Source organism: Barbus barbus (genome assembly GCF_936440315.1).
Source record: "Barbus barbus genome assembly, chromosome: 30".
Lineage (NCBI taxonomy): Eukaryota > Metazoa > Chordata > Actinopteri > Cypriniformes > Cyprinidae > Barbus > Barbus barbus.
In genome coordinates, this window is record NC_136758.1 from 15,797,730 (window position 1) to 15,824,206 (window position 26,477).

Genomic DNA, 26,477 nt, shown 5'->3' on the forward strand with positions numbered 1-26,477 from the left:
TCACTTCCAGCTCTTTCCGAGTTCCCTTTACCGCATAAACATCCTTCAACTCCACCCTCGCCACCAAACCACCCACAATCTACATAATTTAGAACTCTGACTGAATTGTTACAGCTTTAGCATGAACTTCAGCAGTCACCCAGCCAGCGAGGAGAGATTACAGCACATGACAAGCAGTTACACCACCCTTCTCCTGTCAGCTGCGTAGAGGTAAAGCCCTGTAAATGCTCCGACAGCTGGCTTGAGTGGAACTAAACCCAAGCTTGAGAAATTTTCAGAGTAAAATTCACTCAAAATCATTTCTTTCATTCAGTTAGTTGACAGAACAGGTTTATTTTTTTGGTGTGAAGCACAGATGTGTCCCTGGTTTGTGGACCTTCACTGAAAAAGTAGCCTGCAAGCAGAGCCATCAATATGCTCAATGTATCATTAGCGACATGAAATAAAATTAAAATACTGTAATGCATCTTTTATTAAATAATAATACCTTATTTGAAAATGATCACACCTTAAAAAGTTCATGAACATGGATTCACATATAGTAATGGATGACGTTTAAAATGAGGGGATAAAACACATCCATAGCAAGTATTCTCACAGTATTCCTAATTTCAATACATCCAGCAGTTACATCCCTGGGCTGAAAATGCAAAAGGTTGCAGGTTTGATCTCTGAGCAGTTTTCCCCTAGGGTAAGACGCACAATGTGTGTCATGTACATCGCTAGAGATAAAAAGGTCTGCAAAATGACAACCATATAATATGTAGGCCAGGTCTGAGCCTGATAGCTGTATTTAAAATGTCGCACAGATGCTTACATGCACTGGACAAAGCATCCATACGGGATTAAGCTGGATTTCACCAGAGCAGGATGTGAGGACGGAGATCAGAGTGAATAAACAAACAAAATAAAGCACAACAGAAGATGAGGAGGGAGGGGTGCAAAAAAACAGAGGGAACATTAACGTGATCCATGATTTCCACTGGTGCAACACATTGTAAAACCTTCAGCTGACTTGCACTCCTCTCTCTTGCTTTCTAATTTCCCCTCCCCTCTTCCTCTCTCTCTCTCTCTCGCTGCCAGACGATGTTTTGTTCTGCTCCTATGATCCTTTAATGCCACCCAATCGAGCCGAGAATATCTTGAAAGGATTTGGGAAGGCTGATCTGGAGGTTTAAATACTGCCGGATTTGCATCAGATTCCGAGATTTGAGAGTCAAAGCTGATCCGCGTGCTCCCTGTGCCGCCTGGGCTGTCAGATCTGGACTGTGACCCAACCTCGCCCGCTTTACAACCCCCTTAACCTTGTGTTCGATGTCGGGAGGAATGAATCAGCCGAGGAAAAAAAGGCCAGAATAAATAAATCTACAAAAATCCCAATAAAAGTAGCACTCTTATGACTGGCCCTTGAACATGCAGTGGGGATTGATGGACCATATTGAGGCTAATTTGAAAACAGAGCTTCCCCAACGGCCTAGCAGAGGTTACTCCACAGTCAAGGTTAGCAGCTGCAAAGCAAATGCATGAAATGAAAAGCGTTGGCCAGTGCAGTCAAGGTCTCTACTATGATAGCCAAACTGCTCTGTGGGTCAGGGCCAATATATTAGCAAGCAGAAGGCAGAACCCGATATACCAATGCATGCTGTGTTAAAAGATGTTTTGCTTGAACAAAATTGGAAAACATATTGCATGTGAAAGAGTCCACACACAAACTTGATGACGTGTTCAGTTTTGCTGACTACAGGACACACTGTGTACTGCCAAAGGGAGATTACAAATGAAGAGTAATGGAGACGTATTGGGCCAAATTGCAACTAAAAAAGCTCTTAGAGAAGGTCAGGATAAACTAATCTAAATTAAATAGGAGAAAATCCTCAGACCGGACCAGCTACTAGCACATTTCTTGCCTATGGCCTCATCTAACTGTGGCCTAAGATAGAAGTTATAAAATGCTCTACATGCAAACAAATTTAGGTATCACCTACAACTGCAAACGTATGTCCTAACACAATCCTGTTCCGCCCTCGAAAACAGTGAGAGAAGATGAAAGGAATCCATTCCTGGCTCTCTCCATGACATTGGTTTAGAGAGCATTCTCTAGACGACAGGGCTGATCCTAGTGGTCCCTGTCCCCATCTGACTCTGAATGAGCGGATAATTAGCCCAGACACCATGTAACAGGGGTGGGAGTGCAGAGAGCCAAAGGGGGGCACAAAAACATCCCCGTAACTAGGCTAGTGCACAAACACTGGCGTTTCAGTCTGCAGCTATTCTCCCCAAAGTAAAAGGATTAGTGGCCTGTTCAAAGGAAATGCAGTTGGACTGATGTACGCAGGGGGTCTTTTATGGGAACCAGAAGAGATTACAGCCAACTGTTTTCAGAAGAGTCAGGGGCTGGACTAACCTCTAGAGGTGGGCTGCAAACTAAGAGGTTTATGTTATTTATCCTGATAGCTTGTAACAGGAAGGAGAGCTTGGGGATGGACTCTTTAACTTTTCAAAGACGCTAGTTGACCTTGTGCCTCTTTACAGAACAAGTTATGATTATAACCAATACCCAATTCAGAGTCTTTATTCGGGCCGTCTTGAGTTATTTCAGCACCCAACTCTATGAGTAAAAGTTGTCACACAGAGACTGTCATTTCTGAAATCTCATCCTTTGCTCCATGTGACTAAAAGTTGAAGAAAAAAGGTTTAGTGAAAGGTTTGGGTTGATTAGAGATGCATTAATATATTAAATTTTACTTCTGACACCGAGCTGATAATTGTCATCACATTATTGCTAATAACCGATAAATGACTGATAATAAAATTCTATACTCTTTCTCTCTCCTACGGCTGCTCCCGTTAGGGGTCGCCACAGTGGAATTATCCACACTGCCATTTGGCACAGGCTTTATGTCGGATAGCCTTCCTCTTCCCAGATTTACAATAAGGGGTGTAGGATTGAAATTAAAGCAGCTCCATCTCTTATTATAAAGAATTATCTGTTAGTTTCTGCACAGTTGAGTAAATATATTTTTTCCAAAAGCTTTCTGTTGGCAGTTCGGCACTGCTACAGTCAGAAAATGAAACTGCTGTAGAAATTTTTTTGCATTACCACTCACAAAGGATTGTACAAAAAAAATTCTTTAAATTACCAGAATATCTGCGTTCACACTGTACGTATTCCCTTGGGTGTAATATTGATATTTTTTGGGGGGGTCATAAAGCAAACTGCTCGACAAAATCCTTGTCACACTTTCAAGGACAATCATTTGACTGAACTTCAAGCTCTTGTGCCTCATCTGAAGTGAGCAGATTAAACAGAAACCCACAGAGAGAGTGAGAGCGAGCAGGTCTGAAGGGAGGTGGCATGCCTGAACTGAGCTCTACCCAACAGGAGGGCACCTACCCTGGGTCAAGGCCACCTGTTCTTCCCCTGCAGTAGCGCTGCTAGAGTACAGCTAATTTGGGCTGGCGTAAGTGCAAGCTAAAAGATGAGGTCACGCTAGCTTAAATTGTGAGTAGTTTCGTTCAGCTTGTTTGGTTTGTTGCAAATAGACAGATCATTTCTTTTGAAAATACATTACCCGCTTAACTAGACCTGGGAGAACACTGAAAACTGTTGAACCACTTCTACCCCAGCTAAATGCTGCAGTTGCACAATGCTATGCAGCTCAGCGTACTCTGAAATGTGTAGTTAGCCGATAACTGGGGGGCCCTCAGGGTCACTGTTGGAGCACTTTACAGGGCCATAGCAGTCTGTGAAGAGTGGGCAATTGAAATCCCAGAGAGAACAACAACTTAACGAGACCGCATTTTCGCTAGTATAAGTGGCATTAACCCAAAAGGATAAAATGATGCCTGTCTTTGTAAATTATGCATCAGTATCATAAAAAGACATTCTAATAGAACAGTCAAAAAACAGAACATTTAAATAAAACACTCCCTGCAGCATCAGTTTATCATTTCCACTTCAGAAAGGCGATTAACATTTTTCAACCACAAAACAGCAGACGAGAGTATCTAAAGTAATGTTATGTGAAATGTGATTTTTAGACAGTAAATAAATGCCGGTCTCCTTTACTATGAAACTAATGTTTCATTTGTAGCGACACTTGTTATGCCAAGAAAATCACTTTAAGCTGAAAATGAAAAGACAAATCCCATTACAGTGTGTGAAGTGGTTCACTTCGCACATCGCCGCTTGAATTTGTGCCTTTAAAATGGCAGGTGCTCAGGTGAAAATAGGCACACAGTAAATCCCAGTCTATTCTGGGTCTGCGCTTTCCATTCTGTTCAGTGAGTCTGACGAACTGCCAGTCCAACGGAGCGTTTGAAGCTGCTGCCAGCAAAGGCCGGATTAGCATACACAGACCCCAAGAGAAGCCTTTTCCTGTTGCGGTTCTGGTGGTCAGTAAGCCTGGGGTGCAAACTATGGCTCCAATCAAGAAGACCACGGAAAGAAAAGGAGGACAGCTGCTTTAGGGAAGAGGATAGTGAGGGAGAGCTCACTATAAAGCAAGACACAGAATAGAAGGATAACAGTCTCCACCTCTTGGGCCTCTAGTAATAAAACTGCCAGAACTGCCAGAACTGCCAGGACCAGCTACCATATAGACACCACAGATGTTGGTAAAAAATAAAAATTTGCCAATGCTCCAAGGAAAAAAGCCCTGGACTGCTACAGGCCAATATATATTCAATATTGACCAATACCTGATATGGTCCAATAAATTATATGGTACCAATTTACAGTGAAACATATGCAGAATACAACATTATGCTTTAAGTACGTCTACAGTATCAAGTCCCCTGACCCTTTGTTCTGTTAGTTCCAACACTTATGCAAGGAGCAGCAATGAGCGCTGATGGCCCTCCAGTTATCTACGAGCCACATCACTGAGGCAGTGCACGGGGCTTTTACAAGCTCACGGCTGAGGATGTTCCCATTACCCATGATCCTACGCTCTAGACCCTGCAGCTGGAGCTTGAGTCTGATCGGATGCGACACATGCTCTGAAAACAGGGACACAAGAGTACTCTCAGACGGGTTGCACTGACCTGCAGGGCAACTTGTATGCATTTCAGGAGGCTGTCGTCACAGGTGGTTTTTTCCTGTCTTTTGTCCTCCAAGATCTCCAATGATCTCAGCCCAATGAAACTCAAGCCACATTGAAGTAGTCAACTACAATACAGTTAAATTCCAGCCACTCCAAGGATAAATGCAGCGGCGTGCTTTAAGGGATAGTTCATTTACATGCCTTTCAAAACACAATGTGGGTTTATTTCATCTGTGGGTCACAAAAGAATTTTAGAACCGATTTGCCTATACAATAAACAAGACATTGGACCTCACTGACGTTCAACATTTTTCAAAATATATTCTTTTGCGTTCCACAGAATACATAAAACACAGGTTTGGTACAACATTTAAATAGAACTATCCTTTAAATTAAGAGGTGCTCCATAAAATAGAGCAAGAAAATAATGAATTTATTTTAAACAGAACGATTACCAATTGAATTGGTGGCACTCTCACCACACATGCCGAAATAACCGCAAGCAGTCAGACGGCATTTTGCTCTGGTTTGTCACCTGGGCCTGATAGGAGCTGAGAGTGATTATGCGTGTTGAAGAAAAGGTGTTTATTGATCACGATGAGTTGGCCGCCCAGAACAGTCCTAGTTTCAGACAGCATTCCACAAGACACGCGGCCCGCGAGGTGACGGCTACAATTTGGCTGACGAGGATGTTACGCCCCATAGACCATAACGCCTGTCGTATATTATACACCATCTGTCTCTCTCTCTCTCGCCTTTCCTCTGAGCCTAAGAGTGAGTGAGAGGTCTATAACCAGGTGTATGGTGTGAAATTAACTGCGTTCCTGAATTGGGAAAAGATTACAAAATGCAAAGCACCCATGACAACTCAGAGAGGCTTGAAACCTCTCCAGATCGGGGACTCGTTGTGCTCAGCAGAGGCGCTGCATGTGATGGTTATTGTAGTACACGGGATAAAAGATGTGCCAAGAGAGACCGTGTGAGTGAGTGGGGGTGTGTGTGTGTGAGAAAGGAAGGGAGACAAGAGAAGGGAACAGGGCTTGAGGCTACAGTGCAAACACTGCTAACCCAGTCACTTTGTTACAGGCAAGGACGAGCTCATTCACAGAGAGATGCTGGAAGCGTTGTGTGAGCGAAGCTCCCTATTTTCTCTTCTCTTTCACCCTCCCTCCCCCTTCCTTTGTGGCCTTTTAAGATATTGGAAGCATCATGGAGGACACGGGGAGCAGCAAGTTGGTTCTCTAGTCGATTTCTGCCTACAAGCGCAAGCGGAGTTGAAACGAAATGCTGGAAAAAGGAAAGCAATAAGAAAGGAAGGAATAAAGGAAAGGGCCAGACTGCTGGGCTACAGCTACTATACGCACCCACGTAAAGCTCCAAAGCCACTGAGCTCTGGAGGCAAAACTGTTACTACAGATATGCCACAATCTAGCAGGAAGTGCTTCCCTGACAAAAACTGAACACAAAGAGAGACCGAAATGCTACATGTGCCTTATAGCCAGGGGCATCCACAAAAGAAACTATTAGCAGTACCGTACTGAATTTAAATAAGGTCTTTGTCCACCATTGCGATTTTAAACCTTTGCTCGGCTCCTGTCGACGGCCGACCCAGTGCGCTGACACTACAATAACCCAGAAAAATATTTTGACACGCCACTTTAATTAGCCGAGGTAAAGGGAATGGACACATAGTGGCCTAGATTCTTAATGAGATATCATAGGTGTGAGCTTCTATTTCCCATCATTCCCTAGTGCGCTGATGGCAACTGGGAGCAGACATGCTAAAGTACGGTTTTGTGGATATAACGTACCATTCGGAGTGAGGGGGTATTTAGGGTGAACATCTAGCATTTTCCCAGGAGGCCTTTCACTGGGCCTCTGAGAATGTTGCGACTGCAGGATTAGCACTGACCTCACATATCAACAGAGCTTACTGCCGTCTGTTAGATAGATTCTCCCTCTCAAACACACACCTCAAGGGGAAATGAGGAATGTCACCTTGTAGCACAGAACCTCTCTTGGCAATTCTGACATAGGGGTGTGCGATATATATCAGCTGCGATAATATTGTAATTGTTGTTTTGACAATGTGCAATTTGACAATATCAAGTATTTTGCAAAAACCAAACAAAACACCTACGGAGTGCACGCTTACATTAGCCTATGTGGTGATGAAGCAGGTTAAAGAGTACACGTGTGCATTTAGAGAGTGTTCTTTCACTGCATGATTCAGTCCATTAAAGAATGATCGCAAAATTCAAGATATGGGGGCATAAAATGTATACATTTACGGTTCATGCTGTTTTTTCCTCAAAAATAAGCATGATTACAAATGTGATATTGATTTTACACAAAAATTCAATAAACAATGTTAATATTAAGAGACTTACGTTTTAGACACCATATTGCCTGTTTTTGCTTCATTTCGCCGACAAAAAATAATTCCTAACAGCTACAGCACTGTTTTGCGTCTCTGAGCAACATGACGGTGATTCGTTCCTGAATGAATCAAACGTTAAATGATTCGGTTCAGTCACAATAGGCGCGTTCGTCTTTAAGCGGCGCTGCGCAGAATGGTCAGTGTATGACATCAAAGTACCGCGAGAGCCATAAGAGAGCTGACGGATCCTATGCTTTCGAATGGCTCTCGTGGTACTTTGATGTCATACACTGACCATTCTGCGCAGCGCCGCTTAAACGCGCCTAATGACTCACTTATTAACAGTGACTTTCTGCCGCCTTCTGGTGGTTTTAATATCACATTTAAAGTCTATTTTCATTTTTAAAATAATTTTAAATATCAGTATTCAGTATTGATATTTAAGTTTTATGTTTAAAAATGTCAAAAAATGATGCATTTCTGACTGGTTAAAGCACTCCATGTCCCTCTGAGCTGCAATAAATAGTGAATAAATACATCTAAATGCCACTTCAGATGCAACGTCTGCAAAGATTAATTTTGTCGATACTGGTTTCATTTGTTTGGTAACAGCCTAAATGTGTATTATCTTAGTTGACTGATTAAATGTAACAATTTGGCTCAAAAGATGTAAGCTTTTAGAAAAAAAATGCTTTGTTAAAAGATAAAAATCAATTTAAACTTAATTGAAGAGATTAATTAATCACTGATGTGAACTGACCACACAGAATATGAATATCAAAAACTGCTGCTGTCCACGGTAGTCAGACATCAGCACAATAACACACTGCAAAATATAGTCTGATTATTATTGGAAAAAAAAAAAAAATAGGAGATATTTTTTTTTTCCCCAATATCGCACACCCCTATTTTGACACTGCATCTTCTAAAAATCTAAATCCACATCACCCATCACAGGCGTCAGCTCTCCTGGGTTTAGCACCCCTAATGAGAAAACCAATTTGTCAGGTTTTTAACACATTTGAGAGGCTAATTGCTTCGTAGGAACGAATCACACTGTTTTATTCTCTCTGATCATCTCCAAATGGGCTGGTGTATAAACCAGTAAATTAAATTAACAGGAATCTGATATGTAGACGTGTCCCCGGACTACAACGCATCTGTTTGCAGCATTGGAGCTCGTCACGGAATCTGCTGGAGATAAGAGCAGCCTCATAAGCACAGTTGCTATAATCCTGCAGCTTTCTCTGTCTTCAGAAACTGGGCCTTATCGTTGAGAAACTGGGAAAATAAGCAAATTCAGTCTTCAAATTCAGAGACAAATTATTAGAAGACAAACTATCATACATGGAATGGGTGACGCTGCCTAATAATGCTGGCAATAATAAAGTGCATTAAAAGTACACACACGGCTTGATCTACTCATACATTCAGCACATATAAACGGAAATTAACAAATGCAATTTTAGAGAACAGTTTAACCAATACCATTTTCAGTCACTGGTGGTTTAGCAAAAACAAGGAGTCTGCGTGTTCTAACAAGTAGTCATTATTTTTAGCACCTCATAACAGACTCAAAACACATTTAATACATGACCATAACAGGGAAGTGCATTCTATATTAAAATAGACTGTAAATGATCTTAAGGAAACTTTGAAAAGCTAGAACAGACGCGTTTGTTAGGGGCGTTCACATAGGATGTGAGCTTGTGTTCAGAAATAGCTGGACAGAGCACAACGGAATGGAGCTATTTTAAACTTGACAATCTTAAACTCAATGCTCATGAAGCAAGATACTACAAAATGTGATTTTAAAGACATAACTTATTTGAGAAGATTTTACCTAACAAACTACAATTAGTGCTTCATCAGTGTCCATAACTCACAACTGCATTTGTCTCCACCTTCCTCTGTCTGTTTAGCAGTAGGGTAGTAGCGTCACAGCTTACAGAGAGTGATTTATTTCACAATCAATTTTAACTGTCATCTCAAAAAGATTCATCAGCCCTCCTGTGCCTTCTGCTCCCACTGACTACTAAACTTACTGATCATTTGCTGAGCTGTAAATATACCAAACTGGATAAAACTGAATTGACGGTGGGCTATGGTGTAAAAGCTCTAAACCTGAAATTTATGCTATAAGTCAAAAAGATATGGACTTGTAGATACACATTGCTCTCTGAGTGTTTTATTGGTTGCAATTTGATACATCATGTGCATGTCAGCACTTTTATGAACAAAGACAGGGTGTCCCTCCAGAAAAGTGGTACACAGAGAGCAGGTGTGTGAGAGAAACTGTTTGACCAGTATCTGGTATGCCTTTTCCACTAAAATGATGCTGTGCTCTTGCCAGGCCAGTTTTACACTTAGATGCGCAAGTATGAGAGAGATATATATATATATATGCTTTTGATGTAAATTTTGATGTGCATTTGATGATGTGATTGCACAGATACTATTTAAACTGAACTGAGTTGGATCATGACATCACTGAATTCAATGATGAATTGACCGATGATGATGAATGAATAAAATAAATAAACACTAAATTAGATTATACATTTTAAAAATCTGCAAGACAGCAGAAAGGCTGCCATGGGTAAGTGAGAAGACGAGTGAGACTGGAGCAGAAGAACTGTGGGAAGCGATCCGCATGTAAAAGTGTGGCTCGATTCTTATCTTTTTCCTTCCATTACGTTCCTGCCTTAATCCTCTCACTCGCTACTACCTTCATTACCAGCCCACCTTCAACTCAAATCTCTCTCTCAATGTCTCTTCCTTCCTCTGTCTCTCGATGGGAGTTGAAAAGTTCATAGGGCCTTTGAGCCGAATCTCTCAATCACCCCCTTCTAACCCTGGCCTCTGAGGCTGTGTGCACGCACACATACCCGCCGTTCATGCACTCTCTCCGAGTCTGACGATCATTTAAATGCTGTGTGTGGAACTGATTCCTTGAGCAAGGCTGAAAATTTCAATTTGGTCTCTGCGAGCGGGAACCGTTCGGCTGTGGCAACTCTTCAGGGCCCGAGCCAGGATTACAGATTCATGCGGTAATGTGCTAGCTGCCTCTCAAGGTAGGTAAAAATCAATATCGCAGATGTTTATAAAACAGAGAGCCTGTCTCGGAGAGCTCTGAGACGCTACTGCCCCCCTTTTCTCTGCTCTAACCAATCAAATCCTTTCCACAATGACAAAATGAAGAGAGCCGAGGGGAAACAGACTGTGACCTCGTATGTTTTATGATGTATTTAATAAGACAATTTCATGCCTCTAAATGAGCCTAAAAGATATCCTTCATTAAGACTGCATGGGCTGAGATGGACGGTTTGTCATTTAATCCAGTTTAGCATGGCATGATAAAGGGCATTAGAGTCAATCTGCCACACACAAAACCAGCATGTTTAAGAGGGGCTTTATCTATACAGCAAAACTTAAATGGATACATCAGCCAAGATGAAAATTCTGTCATCATTCACCCACCCATATGCCTTGATCACACGGAAGTTACTATTTCAAGTCACGGTCACAACACCACAAATTTGTGTCACTTAAAAATCATCCTCTTATATTAAAGCAAATCGATTCAAACTTATCAAGAGACAGCTAAAAACATCTTATTTTACAAAGAAAGTCATAATGAAGGTGTAATGATGACAGTTTTCACTTTTGGGTAGACTATCCCTTTAAGTAAGTTAAAATATTAGATACAAATATGTACAGTATGTTACATTTACACTACAAAAACAATCTGTTCTGGGAAAGATTTCAGTATTGTAAAAAAAGACCAAGAACGTTGTGTAACTGAATGAAACATGAGTAGAGCAAACACAGGCCTCCTGAGAGCCTGAGCATGGATTGTGTGTGTGTTTATGGCAAAGGAGGATATACACGGTGAGAATGACTTTGATCTCAGGGGTGCATAAGGTCGGAGCGAAAATTTGGAGAGAGCATGTAGCCATTTACTCATCTCCCACCCACACACACTGTACAGTATGAGTCACACACACTCAGTCGGCCGTGTATGTTTGTTTTCTTTGATGAGCGTGTGTGTGTGTGTGTGTGTCTGTGTGTGTGTGGAGGGTTTAAGGCCTCCCCACTCAAACGGAACAAAAGGACATATGAGCATAAAGAAGGGGGGAAAAAATCCCCAAACAAGAGGCGAAATGTGGGGTTTCTGGCCTAGAGAGAGAATTGGAAAAAAACCTGCACAAAGAAACCAGAGAAAGCGAGCGCCTGAGAGCAGTCCGAGAACGCCAAGGACTCTGTGTCCTGCTCTGAAATGAAGCGAGAGGCACATGGCTGGGCGGAACGGCTGCTTCTGGCCAGGTTTCAGCGGGTCGAAGCCTTTCCACCATGTTGCCTGATAGGGAACAGGCTCTTGCAGCTGTCCAGCCATTCTGTTCACTGCAGGCAAAACAGCCTGGAGCCAAGACCCTGACTTAAGCGCCCCCACCCCCTGCGGCAATCGACGGAGGAGCGGAGAATAGAAAGGTGGAATGGGGCGGAAATATGTGGGAAGCAGGTTGCAGAGCGCCATTTGTTCTCTGTTGGGAGCCTGAGATAAAAATATCAAATTTTAGCAGAAGACTGAAGCCAGGGGTCAGGGGTGGGATTAAAATCCGGCCCATATGCACAAAAGGCGTCACACACCTAGAACAGGAAGCAGCATAAAGCATTTTGCTAAATCCACCACTGTTGCCTTACAAAGCACAAGCCTCGGGCAGGTCTGCAGAGAAGATCTCAGAGGTCAAAACATTTGTAGCAAATCACTTTCCACTAGCACAAATACTTTTGCCAAGTATAAATGTGTGTTTGCAACTTACTGCAGGCACCAGTAGCTTCTTGACCTCTTCGACAGCTCTTCTCATCTTGATCTCGGCACGTGTCTGTGTGTCCTCCACTGTGATCAGCACATGCAGGTCTTCATTTAGGTGTTCCCAGTTTGGCTTCCCTCTGTTCTGCTCCTCCTGAGAAATGGAGACAACAAAAGAGAGAGAGAGAAAGAGAGTTAGTAGTGGTGACAGGATTTTTACAGGACATCAAACTTTGAGTCAGTGTGAGAGTGTGACATTTTTTTTCCATAGATGACAGCTGGCACTCTGATGCAGCCTCACAGTGAGTTAAAGACGGCTGTTCTTCAAACAGCAGCTATTACCCACATTAACATGCGTTGGGAGTAGAATTCTGGTAACTAGTAGTTTTGCCACTAATTTTAGGTATTGTCATATGCTGTTTAGCTACTCAAACAATGGATTGTCATGAGCAAGAAAAAAAAACATTAAAATAAAACCTCTACATACCAGCCAACTGCAGACTTTATTTGTTCAGTATAAGTTCAATGAAGTCTAACACACTGATCCAAGTGGAGGCCAAAAATATCTTAATTTTAATCAGAACAGGAAAAGCAGTGAAACTCTTTGAGCACAATTCTCCCAGCGATCATTTAAAAAGGCCTGCAGTTGGTGTGCATGACCGTTTGATTGGCTTGGGTTAACAGTGTCCTCAAAAGAATGCCTTTTAGTGTGTTCGCACCGCAGGAACTAGGAACGGTTTTAGTTCTAGGAACTCCATTTGGAGGAACTAAATTAGCTCCTACTTCAGAGTAAAAATAGTTCTATAGGAACTATCAGTGACGTAAGTGTACACTGATTGGCCAAACGCACACGAAAAACCGGCTACCCAGCATTTTTAAAAAGCCATGTAAACATATTTACTCCACGAACATGGAAAACCGCGATAACGGCATTTACCTGTTGTCTGCAGTGTTGTGTTCTTTTCTCAGCTTCGATGATATGTAACACTGCAAGTTCGCATTAAAATTTAGGCTCTAAATTGTTTGCTCTTGCATTCGCATAAATTGTGCATTTACATTCCATCTCCATTATCATAAATCCCATGACACACAGCAAAAACAGCTCTGATCACAGCGTCCTCCATTCATCAGTTGTTGACGTTTGTTAATGTCATGCAAAAAAGACTGTCGGCCGCTTCAGAGTTCCTGCTGCCGGTGTGAATGCAACCAGGAAAACGGCCCGAGGGAGAAATTGGTTCTCTAGGAACTACCCTGCTGACTAGTTCCTAGAACTACGTGGTGCGAAAGCCCCTATTATGCAGAATAAAGAAGCTTCACACTCTTGAGGGTGGGTCTTTATCAAAACCCAAGCTTTCAAGACCTCTCAAGAGGCGGACAGTTCATCTAGCTCAGAGTAGAAGCAACACTACAAACCTGATGGATGAAAGGGGAAAAAAAAGACAAGCTTGTGTCCATTTTTTTATACAGTAACATAGCAAAATGGCAAATATATATCTCCACTTACCTTCCTTCAAGTCTAGATTGAGCAATTAATGCTAATCTCACACCCTTTATGCCTGAAACCATTAGTAATACAAAGACAGGATTCCAAGGTAAAGTAGTTTAAAGACCACTTGAGTGGTCCTAACCGCCTCTTGTTCACATTGATTACAAGTATAATGTCGGCATCTGTCCCTCCCACCATGTTTCCCATGATGCTTTCAGATCATTGCTCAGTCAGACACCTCAATTAGCATGCCTGCTTCACAAACGAGCACAGAGTGGTGGATCTCAGCAGGGAGGAGAAGGGTCCACCTGACATGCTTACTAATCCACCGAATGAGACCCAGGCGAGTGCCTATGACACTGCTTTCCACAGCACTGCCTTGGATACTGTTACTATAGCAATGATCACATACACAAGCGAACAGTACACGGGCGTTTTCAATATTTTCACTACACTAAGGTGTAATTCTGCCTCCTATGCTGGAGTGTCAAGCAGGTAGTTACTGATGCTAGCTAATTTACCACATGTGTGTAGTACCCGGACACCCGGATTTAGATTGCCAAATGCACCAATTAGCTTTACCCATTAAAAATAGATATCCTAAATACTGATCCTGACCAATCATGGCCTATAACTGTACAAAGTACACTTAAAAGCAAAAGCTACTGCATAATTTTCAAGGTGAGCACATGCTGTGCCATCCATGTATGGAGCGATACCTTCAGCTTTGAGCAGAGCAAAGGCATGAACTGTAAACTCACCCACCCGCCCCTGCCCATCAAGGAGCAAGGTCATTCTATGTCCTCAGAGTGGGGGTGAGGGGAGGGCAGAAAGAACAACCCTGAAAGCCTCTGAAGAGGGCAAAGATTCTGTTTACCGACATACGAAACCACCGGCGAGGCGACACGCATGTGATGGGAGACACATGTGATGACGGACCCATAAAAGTACAAGAATGAATCCAAAAGCAGCTCGTCAGCAAATGTGAGAGGGTTTGTGGAACTTTGGCATGTGTATATGGACCGAACTGTCAATCTTAAGTGTATGCGCACCAAAAGCATCAGAGCAAAATAAACCATGCAAAGTTTTCACCATGCAAAGTTTTCACCATGCAAAGGCACTGCTTCGATTCCACTGGCAGACGTCCTAGCTGGAAGTAATCCCACCACCCTATAAATACTGTTCATATCAACCAGAGCAGACTGAACTCAAGCTACAGTCTTGAACAGCTGTCCCGTGTGGAGTAGTTTACAGGCACTTGTTCAACAGGAGTGGAAAATTGACTGGAGCAAAAAACTCAAACTACCAAAATTGGCAAAAAAACTAAACATCAGAATGTTTACTGATACAGCTGCTGGGAATGTTAGTTGTCCTTGTAGTTTTACTAGTGTTGACCATCTTTTGTTCATTTAAATTTAATGCATGAATGTCAATGTCTCAAATTTGCAACAAAGTAGTCTGGAAACAAACATAACTCGATTTTCCATTAAGACTTTTCTCTGGTAACTTATGCCAGATTTCTCCAATCATTTGGTCCTCATAATTCCTTCCTCTATCCAATCAAAACCCAAGCGATAGGACCAGGTTCCTGCCTTATGTTTTTTCTCTTCCTTTGGATGAATGTCACAATATGGAAGAAAAGATCCGTCGCTTGTGTTACATAGTGACTTTAAGGAACTTGTTTCATATTATAAATGTGTGCTGTGATACAGGTGTAAAGAAAAAAGAAAGGGAACTCAATTTAACCAAGAACAAAGACTTGAAAATAAAAGAGAGGAGGGACAGAGGGGGAAAAAAGCTTCAGAGAGCCTACTGTGTGGCTCTGGAGAGGTTCTGTGATGCTCCGGTGAGGGTGGCCGTCTGTTACATTTGATCTGTGCTGTGGTTTCTGAGAGCCCTCAATTTGAACAGTGTTTGATCAGAGGACGAGGCTACACAGTGGGACAGGTTATTATCCCGAGTTTGTCTGTCCTGTCCTCTCCCATTACATCGGCCTGAGCTCGGCTTCAGTACACACACACACACACACACACACAAGCGTGAGGATGTAGAGTCTCTTCAGGCTGTGCAAACTGGTGTATACGCAGCTCTTGAGAGTGTAAATGGGGTTAAACCACCTTTGGGGAGCAGTTAATTAAAATGTCTGTCTGATTTTGGGCTAACAAAGTACTTTCTCCTGAGACTTCAGGTGAACCATGCCTTTACCTTTCAGAGTAAACATTAAACACCACTAACAAACAACTCATCGCATCCCCAAGAATGACCTATAACCAAACATTCTGTGATGCGAAAGACTCCCACTCCACTTCTCTGAATGAAAGTCACTCCTTTTTCTACAACTCCATCGCTCTCTCAGTCCACAGAGGCAGCAGCAAACTAAATTATTGAGAGCACAAAAACGGCTTGGCTAATGGACGCTAAATAAACAACCCCCTCAGCCCAGACCTGACTCTGCTCACAACTCTTCAGTCTCTTTAGGTGGGTCTAACTATAAACAACCCTCAGTTTCAGTGTGCGTATCTCACTATTTGCAGATTCTCTCACGATCAACATTGAGACATGAAAACATACACAAGACAATGGACAAAAAAATGGTGATGTTAGATCGTTTGTTGTCTTTTATGAAGATCTGGGGTATTTATCTTTAGAATTATCTTTAGAATTTATTCTAAAAAATAATATTGATATTTGAAAATCACCAAAACAAACACGCACCTATCCCAAAAGGGTCTTGCTGGAATTTTTTAGGTTTAAAGGGGGGCACGACCAAAAAAGTTTGAGAATCACTGGTTTAAAGAGAATAAAAACAATATCAAAAAGATCGGTCCTGTCTGTTGTTTATTAATTCAAGCGGTGACGTCCTACAATGTTGTCCGTTGACGTTGTACATAATCATGTCACTGGAATTCGAGTGATCACTGTCCCAAAGTGCAGTGAGTCAGGGAACTTGCCAGTGACCGAATTAGTGTACCCGATAAACTAATTCACGAGTTCGGGAGCTAGGGAGCTGATTGAGATGCACCCCGTGTCTCCGACAGAGAACTACTGGCACGTTCTATTTATGATGTACTGACACAAATTTCAAATGATTTTCAATGGTTGCTTTATCGCGCCCAGCAGGGATGGAAATTAACTTTTTTGTCCACCGGCCACTGTGGCTGGTGGATTTCAAAATCTACCAGCCACTCAATGTTTTTACCAGCCACTTTCTTGTTTTTAACCGACAATGTGTAACTGGATGTGAAAATTAATACTACAAGATCTACAATACTTAAGCAGTTTATTTAATCTCAAGTCTCAATGAAATACTGACATTTTCTCTTTCTCTCTTATACACACACAAACCATGAACTGATATACATTTCATTAAATGAGTAGGGCAGATTAAACAAAAAACTAACATTCCTCCACCCATCCTCCCCACTCCCAGTCCAATTTACGCCTGCTCGGATGATTCGTGGTCTTTTATGGCTTCCAGTTTTAGGTTTTTAGTCCCAACAATGAAACTATTAGTTTTGGCATCTTCTGAAGCGTGTTGACGACATACCGAGCAGAACATTGTCAGACTTGTCTCTTCGTAAACTAACCAATCACGGCACTCCCCATTGTCTGCTTTTCTCCATCGTACTTTAAAAAAACGTTTTTTGACCTTCGCCTCTTTGTCCACTGGCTCCTCCTGAGATGTTTTCTCTTAGGGCTACAACAAACGATTATTTTGATAATCAAATAATCTAACGATTATTAGAACGATTAATCGACTAATCATCGATTATTCCACTGATTGACCTGTAGACTTTGATAATTCAGCTTTTGTGATTAGTTAAAATATTAAGTTATACATATTCTAACATAAAGGTCACTTCAGCTTTAGAAAAGTATATTATGTAATTACAATTATTAAACAATTAATTGGCAACACTTTACAATAAGGTTCATCATTTAACATTAGTTAACATGGACTAAGAATGAACAATACTTCTACAGAATTTGTTAATCTAAAAGTTAGTTAATTTCAGCATTTACTAATGCTGTTTTTTAAGTTTTTATTAACAAAGATTAATAGTTAAATGTAATAAATGCATTGTTCATTGATGTTAATTAATACATTAACTAATGTTAATAAATTATACCTTATTGTAAAGTGTCACCAATTCATTATACAAATAGATGTATTTGGCACACAAATGAAATGACAGATAGAGACACTCTCTCACCATTTAATTAGCTACATAAAAAAGAAACTGAATGACACATTCTGCCTAACTTCTCCTTTTGTAAGTCATATAGATAAGAAACATAATAAAGGTAAGTGATACGATGCTTTGGATAAACTATTTTATTCAGAACATAATATTTTAAAATACCTTATAGGGTTATGAATAATCAAAACAGTCCTTAACTAGATCAAGCTTTGGTCTCTGTAAACCAAACTGTCACTTTTTTTCCCACTAATAAAAATATTTAATAATTAGCTAGCTCCACACTGGAGAGCTGCTTTAGTCCGGACATTACATTACTGAAAAGCAGAGCTCATTCAAACATCCACATCGTTGTAATCAGATGCATTTTTAAATGCTGTTTTCACACTGCTGTCAGTTTTTATTGTGTTTATTTAGTTACTGAGACGAAAGCGAGCTATATATTAACATGTTCATCCAATCGCCGCTCAAGTTCAGGTGCATTTTCTCTGAAGCGCTGTATGTCTTCTTCTCTTGAATGCATCCAGGAGGGCTGAACTACAGTCTTGCGCTACAGTGCCACACTGGTGAAACCGCAGTATTGCAGGCTCTAACATTAGGTGCCTCCTCTAAATGTGTCCGCCGTCCGTGTGAAACAGTATGCTATTTTTATTTACCCGCCACGGTGGCCGGTAGGTGAAGCGAGTTTACCCGCCACAACACAAAATCACCCGCATTTGGCTGGTGGCGGGTGCTAATTTCCATCCCTGGCGCCCAGTGTAGGCAAATTTTAGCTGTTACGTCGCGGCACATGCGGTGTAGACACTGTGTTACCAATCGAGAAGAACCAAAGCAATCTCGGCGTCCAATCGCAGGCCTTCCGCTCCTTGAGTTCTCTCCAGTACTGGAAAGCTGATCCGATATTTACATGGGTCCTACTTCTTGCCTTATTGTTCCGCAGACATATTCCTCTTGTTTTTTCATCTCTATCTTTCTATCGCTCGGCTGTTCACTGAATGCTCTCTCCTTCATATCATGAGTAGACACGCCTCTTTACTGCTGATTGGCTACAAGTTTGTTTTGGTACTCTGCCCCGACTCAGTTTTCTAAAGTGTTTTTGAAAAATTAAATACCCCACCTTTAAAGATGTAACTACAGTAGTGACAGAACTTTTCTTTGGTATTATGATATACATTCAAGTAAAACCGATTAACAAAAGAAAAACGTAAGATGGGGACTTGGTTCTATGAACTGATTGTTAATTGGATGGTGGCATATCTGAACGCAAACTTGCAGTCAATTGTAACGCCGTAATGATTGGAGAAGTCCAGCATACAGATATTTTGATTAACAATTAAAAGGTCAAACAAAATTAAAAATAAAACATGCATGGATGAATCATTCACAATAAGATCAATAATATGCATTTAAAAAAATATGGTAAATTTTAATTTCATACCCACTTTAAAATGTTTATCTTAACATTACGAGCATGAACTAGGAGCAAGTAAAGACCAAGCTCAATGTTGGATTGTGGACAGTAACATCAGTGGAACATAATGTGCTCCCTAATGTAGTAACGGTCAGTTATATCAGCTTTTGGCTCCACTGAAAATCGTTGGAAATGCGAGAGATTCGCAGGTACCCCAGCCAAGAATAAGCAACATTTCAGTGGAAAGGGAGTATGACAGAATCAGTCAGGAGACTATTCTGAGAAACTCCATTAGGAAGCTCATTCTCTGTGTTGGGAGTATTCTAACAAGCTTTAGATTAGTCATTCAGACAAGAGTGTGTGTTCTCCATTCAGCATGGCAACAGAAGACAAACACTATAGAAATGCTATATAAAGGAAGAGAGATGAGAGAGAACTTCTTTCTAGGATTAATCAATTTCTGCATCAAGCCCTTGAGTTCACACATATGCTTTCTCCAGAGGGGAGCACAGCTGGGGCCCAGGTGTGTGTGTATGTGTGTGTGAGAGATAATGCTAATGCACAGTGATGGGGATTTCCTGATAAAACCGCTCCACTGGGACGCTGATAGAGATACGAAGAGAAAGACTAAGACTACACTGGCCAAATAATGCTGATTCCTGGCAAAAAGGTCTCTGTGGATTGATCAACACTTTAGAATTAAATCAGCACAGTTGCTTACTACAGAATCACTCATTTCTTCTGATTTTTCAGCATGTAGTGCTGAGCAGTTACACGTACAAATGTCATTTTGCCCAACTCTCGAGAAAGTCTCTGCTAAAGCTGACGGGACAGTACTGTTATGTCTCTGTACTACACAACTCCCACCTGAAGCCATAATTTCCCATCATTCAGGGTTTAGCTCTTCCTCTGCTGATCACACAGCGGGTCTCTTCTGAGGCTGTAAAGAAAGAACTGGGTCCTACTTTCTAGTATGTCTACCATGTGCTTTTGTTCTATCTGACACCCACACCACCACATCCAGTCCTGAAATAGAACTGGGCCTCAGCCGAAGCCGTGCGAGCTAACCGTGAGTGTGCAGGAGATAGGAAAAGAAAGTCATTGGCGAGAACAAATGAGTGAATTGGCTCATTAGGGACAAACTGGATACAAATGGCAAACGTCAGCAGAACACTGTATGTGAAGGAGGAAGAGGGGTTGAGAAAGCTCCAAATTGTGACTAAGTGGTCACATTTGTCCAAGCTGGTTCGACATGTCCTGCTGGTGCAACAATTTTTTCACAAGTTGTGCTGGTGCCCCACTTTTTTTATTATGTGCTACCATTTTTACACAAAAATCAAATCTCAAACTGAACTGCACAGCATGGACAAATCATCTGCCCATATGGACAGTGCAGATCAGGACAACATGCAGCGAATTTGACCAGTGATGGGTCCTGCTGTGAGAACCAGTTTGAAACATGGCTCAAGTATGAATTAGGGCACAATACTAAATTTAAATTGACCCTGTATAAATTAGGTGTTAGTTAATCTTTTACAGATGTCATTTTTGTTAATATCAGTAAATGTCCGGTCTATATCCTCTATCAAAAACTAATGTTTGGTTGCATGTCTCACCTTCTTTCTGTCTCTCATGGAGCTCCTCCCTCTAACCATGATCTTGCAGCCAGTCTCTGCCTCCAGCTGCTTTGCTGTGAGTCCACGAGGGCCAAGAATTCTCCCAACAAAATTATACTGGAAAAACAAAACGCAAAGAGAGGGAGATTAGAAAGCATTCAGAAACTCTGAGCATCTTTTACTGAAAACAGGATGTTTTGTATACATACAATATGCTGATAAAATCACAAGGAGTGGGTCACACTTAAATTTACATAAATACTTCATCTATTAATAAATGTTTTCACCATGGAAAGCACCTTCCCGTTGTTCCAAAACTATAGGCTATCACTTTAATTGAAACATAACATCATTTGTGAAAAGAGAAGAAGTTGACAATTCTCCCATATAAAGAGTTCACTGGAGAGAATCTTTGTGTAGTGGAATGACGTGGGAGGGGGGGGTTGTCAAAGAGACAATTCAATTAGCTGCACAATAAAATCCTTAGAATTCTCTGCCTGATATTGTGAGCATGGTGTGTAATTGTTTATTTCAAGCAACAGACACAAAAAACCTCTCTCCAACCCTAATAATTCAATTAGCTCCAGCTTCTGACAAGCAAGCGTCAAGGCACTTTTTCAAATTAAATAAAAAAATAAAATAAAACAACAACTGACGTAAATACCTCAACTGACCAGGCGGCTAATCACTCTTCCTCCTCTGGCAGCCGTTTATGAGCTACGGCTACAACGAATCAAGAAGTCGGATAGAAAACGAGAGCTCAAACATTGTCAAGCTCATGTTTGCCAAACAGAATGCTAAGCAGCGCTGCAAAGCCTCTTTCTTGCTTCTCCTCCTTCCTGCTCTTCATTTTTTATGTCCTTCATAATTCTCTCTTTCTGTTATCGTGCTCCGAGGCACGGAAAGGGAAAAGCCGGCTGTATGTAATGTAAATAAGAAATGAAACAACGGGGGGGAAATTAAAGAAGGGGAGGGGTCTTATCGTGGCCCTTGTCCCTGACGCTGTGCTCGGGGGGCTTTGTCTGAGAGCACGCTTTATTTACCTCCCTAATCCTCCCAGCTTTACAGTGCCACTCCGACAGCACTGCTCCAAATAAAAATAATAAAATAAAATCCACTCTTTTTCACTCTCTATCTCTATCAGTTGACTTCTGACTCAGGGTAAAGACAGAGAGAGTCAGTCTTCTTGTAAGTGCTTAATCCTGTCCTGTATGAATAGAGGCCACATACACACTGCAGCTTAATATGTTTGTCGCTCCTCTTCCAAGTGCTTAATCCAGTTCTGCACACACAGAGTTTGGTTATTTACCACATTCTATCACTCACAAAAAGTTCAGGTACTGACTGCCAAATAAATATAAATACGAAATGTATGTTTAGAACTGAAATGACTTTTACACATTTAAAATTTTTTGATGTATTGGATGCATTTTAGGGATGCTCCGATCATCGCATTTTATGACTCGATTGGTACTCATACATTTGGCCGATCTCATGAACCGATCGCAATTTGATGAAGTCAACACGTGAGGACATATATATGCGTGGGATGCTGCAAGTCATCGCTGGTGTGGAAATGCTATGATGTTTCAAGCTAATTCGTGTATGTTTTGCATGATGATATGATGAATGGATGGTTCATTTTTAATAGCAGATTCAGTGACCTTAGAGCTGATCTGCGCATCACTGCACATCTGCGGAGCGGAGGCTTTACGACTCCACGGAGCTGATCGTGGCCGCTCTATGAACATTTATTTATAAATCAAAATATCTTCTTTGGCATTAAAAGAGGCTTTACTCCTTTTAAATTTTATCTGGAATGTCACCGTTTCTGTCACTGCAACTTCCCGATCAGGCGAACACACACAAATGAAATCGTCTGCCTAATGAAAAAAATTTATTTAATAAAAAAAGTAGTTAATATTGCATCATTTATGATTTTATCCACCCGCGACCCGCCCGCAAGTAATCAGAATGCATTTATTACCCGACCCGTGAATTATATTATAACAGTGATCAAACTACTCCGTTCTTTCAGTAGTTTAAATGTTTCAGTTTCTTTTTTCCTCTTGAGTCTTCTATTGTACGGTATTAAACCTTATGAGTTACATCAGATTTCTCCATATTGGAGTTTAAATGTTTCTATTTATTTTGTCCTCTCTCTAACGCTGGACAAACAAAACGTTGTCATCTTGAGCAGAAAAGATAGATAACAGTTTCAAAGTTTAAATTCCAACCTAACAACAATTATACATGTTCTTAGCCTACAGATTAATATTGCTAAATGTAGATCAGAAACGTCTTGTTACATCTGGTTTGAGTATTGGTTATAGATAAATAGTAAGAAAAATAACTATTTGCAGCATTGTTTTTTCTGCTGTATTTTAGTGAAAGTAATTATAATTTTGCCTGTCACAGTGTTTCTGTTGTTGTTAAAATAACCGCGGCAGCTCTTGAACTTGTCGCACGTCCGGAGAGAGAGAGAGAAAGCGCACGGAGCTGAAAGGGCTTGAATAAAGCGTGTTTAGCTTTAGATAAAAATACAAGGATATAGCACTGAAAGTTATTTACCATAAACGACCCTGAGCACTTGTTATGTGATCCGCTCCACTGTTTGGATGCGCTGCTCACTTAAAATAATTTTTTTCTGGATTCTTTGAATCAAAAGTTTTACTATCAATTTAGATCAATTGAATGCATCCTTCCTGTATAAAAAATATTTTTCAAAATCAATAAATACATAAAATTGTATCGACCCCAAACTTACAATAGTGCATCTGCATTATATCAGGAATATATACTTGTTTTGGGATCTTTAACAGAGGGGCAAAAAAAGAATTTTCCTAAGCATTTAAACGTTTTTAAATGGCTAATGTACATAGATAAATAAAATCAATTTACAACTGACAACTTATAAACGGTACATTTCTTTCTCAAAGTAGACAATGGGATTAAATGGGTTTAAAAACAAACAATTCTTTGTACAATTTGTTGCCGGTCGCTACTATTAGCTTGGTTAGCTAACAGCTTTAACGCTTGCCATGTTTCTTGTTAAAAGTCTTATGCTACTGCGTCAAGAACCAACACTCTGTACAGGATTCAAAAGGCAAAATTAATGGCAGTTGTCACTCTTAAGACTTTACAGTGGGCAATAAGATCATCAGAAAGGAACTCAAAAGACTGACTCACGATTAGTCAAACCCTAGGAACAGGCGGCATGGCCTGGATAAACAGGAAAACAATTCTGCTTCTCTGACGGCTTATTGTTTCAACACAGATGACGCAGCGTAATCCGACAGCTCTCACTGTGTAGGTGGATCAGAACCACTGGAGTTCTACACACACATTCCAAATGCTCTCATGAGACGCTGATCAGGATATACGTGTAAAACTGTGCACTGAAGCAGCAGCGCCGCACGCCACATCATGTGTCACCATCATCATAAGACAACCAGAAGTGACAATGCCTTAGGTGAACATGTGCGCTGACTGTCCCAGTCGTAACAGTCACGCACACTGTAAACAAATCAGACGGTGATAAAACAGCAGCAAAAATACATATGCAACAACACGACATGTCAGGATGATCAGTTAGCATCAAAACTTCTATCACTCCCTCTCTTCCACAGGAGCACACCTGCACAATCTCGCCCTCCATGCAGATGAGAGCGGATTCTCCTCTGTGCGTATGTGTGTGTTGATGTTGATTGGACATGGCAGAGAGCAGCGGCCTGATGCGGTGGGGGAAATTGTTCACTTTGAATACTGGAACCAGACAGTAATTACAGCCTGGAGGAGATGCCACCATTTTACTTCCTGTAGAGGGAGGAAGGGAGGCACGAGGGGAGTGATACAGGAGAAGGAGAGAGAAATACTAGCGTGTTTAGACGACAACGAGAGAATGTTTTGACTATATGGTGGCACTCGTGTTTGCGAGAGAGTCTGAGAGGGGCAGAGATCAACCGCAAAAACCCTGGAAAATTCCACCCTGCTGCCACACAAACGTCTGCCACTAAAAAACAGGGCTCTGTGTGTGTGTGAGGCACACATCAGCTCATTTAGTCATTTCATCAACAAGGAAAATCTAATAAAATCCAGACACACCAGACAGAAATACACAACAACTTGACCGCTGCAGTCATTTACACAAGAAAAAAAACGAAGTTGTACTCACAGCATCCTATTCACACATTTATGATCACTCAATTCAAAATGTTTTTTTTTTTTTTTTTATTTCAGACAGACGTGGAGAAGAAACTGACTAGAATAGCGCTGCAACCCACGAAAAATATGCGCAGGGAGTTCACGTGTCACAGATTCAGATGCTTCTAGTGTAGACAGCTTTGTTGAGCATAATGGGAGCGATGCACTTTTGTTGTGTCATTCTAGTCAGACTATTGTTGTTTTCAAAACATTTTATAGCGAGGAAACTAATACAATCCTGCCATAGTTCTAAAAGACACTGAATAGCCAAAACATAACACACACACACACACACACACACACACACACAACACCATTCAGAGTTATTCAGAATCATTCAAATTAGTTATGTTTGATTTGATGAACAGGGGTCCTAAGAGAGGGTAAAGAGAGAATCAATGTCCTTCAGTTGCTATTTCGTTACGTCACTGTGAACCTTGGTGACATGCCCACATAACTGAAAAATCTATATGCTGTGCACGGGAGTGTGTGTGCGAGGGTGTCAGTGTTAAGCTGTAGGGATGTATAACAGAACAGCCTAAATGTGAGAGCAAGCGGAGAGTTGAGCAGTTCAGGGACGTAGCTGAGGGACCTGACAGAGACAAACGAGCAGCAACGCTATCGCAACATTATACCTCCTACCTACCCGCTCCCCTCCTCTCTCCTTCTACCTCGCTCTCCTCCATCACAATCACTCCACCTTGCTCATAAGGTCACAACCCTTTATTACAGAAAGTTTAACACTTACTGGTAACGGCATCACCAAGAACACAAATCTGTGCTGAGAAAAGATGACGAGCAGAAAGAAAGGAAAATGGGATTACGAAAAATTCTGTCACTTCTCATCTGGGATGGAAAAGGATTGAAGGGCAGTCGAAACTCCAACCGTAATTTCAAGATGTGTGAAGGTCAAAGTTTAAAAGCTGAAGTTCTGAAGATCACAATAGAACACACGCAATTGTGATCAGTTTGCTTGGTTTAACCATAGGCTGTGTCTGTCTGGGGTCTGTGTTTCTAAATAAGGTTGTGTCTTTTGATGGGGTGTATTCAGGCACTCTCCATGACCAATGAAAATGCAGGCAGTCAGCATTCACACCAATCAGACTGCACCAGTCAGCGTTTATTCAAATCAACCTGTAGGTGTTGACAGATAAATCAACACACAAGGTCAAAAACCACACACCAAACAAGCTTGTATAGTTCCATGCTGACAACTCAAACATTGATCTTAAAAGTTCAGAAAACCCCAACATTTCTACTAAAAAAGTATTGAACATATTTACTCCATACATAAATACCTCAAGCTGATCCTCTCCACACACAC

The 26,477-nt window shown here is 41.2% G+C and overlaps 1 protein-coding gene across 13 annotated transcripts in view; it reads right to left on the bottom strand.

Moving 5' to 3' along the window:
- The window catches only part of LOC306850660 (protein quaking-A-like), an 82,010-nt gene that overhangs the window by 20,568 nt on the left and 34,965 nt on the right, over positions 1 to 26,477 (bottom strand). For all 13 annotated transcript variants that reach the window (XR_013782427.1, XR_013782428.1, XM_079386415.1 and 10 more), the window contains exons 3-4: positions 20,951 to 21,067; positions 12,249 to 12,392 (exon numbers count right to left, since the gene is read on the bottom strand). Coding sequence is in view for 11 of the 13 variants with exons in the window: in XM_079386415.1 (XP_079242541.1) it covers positions 12,249 to 12,392; positions 20,951 to 21,067 (261 nt within the window). In the remaining 2 variants the exon portion in view is untranslated. The remainder of the gene's footprint in view (positions 1 to 12,248; positions 12,393 to 20,950; positions 21,068 to 26,477) is intronic.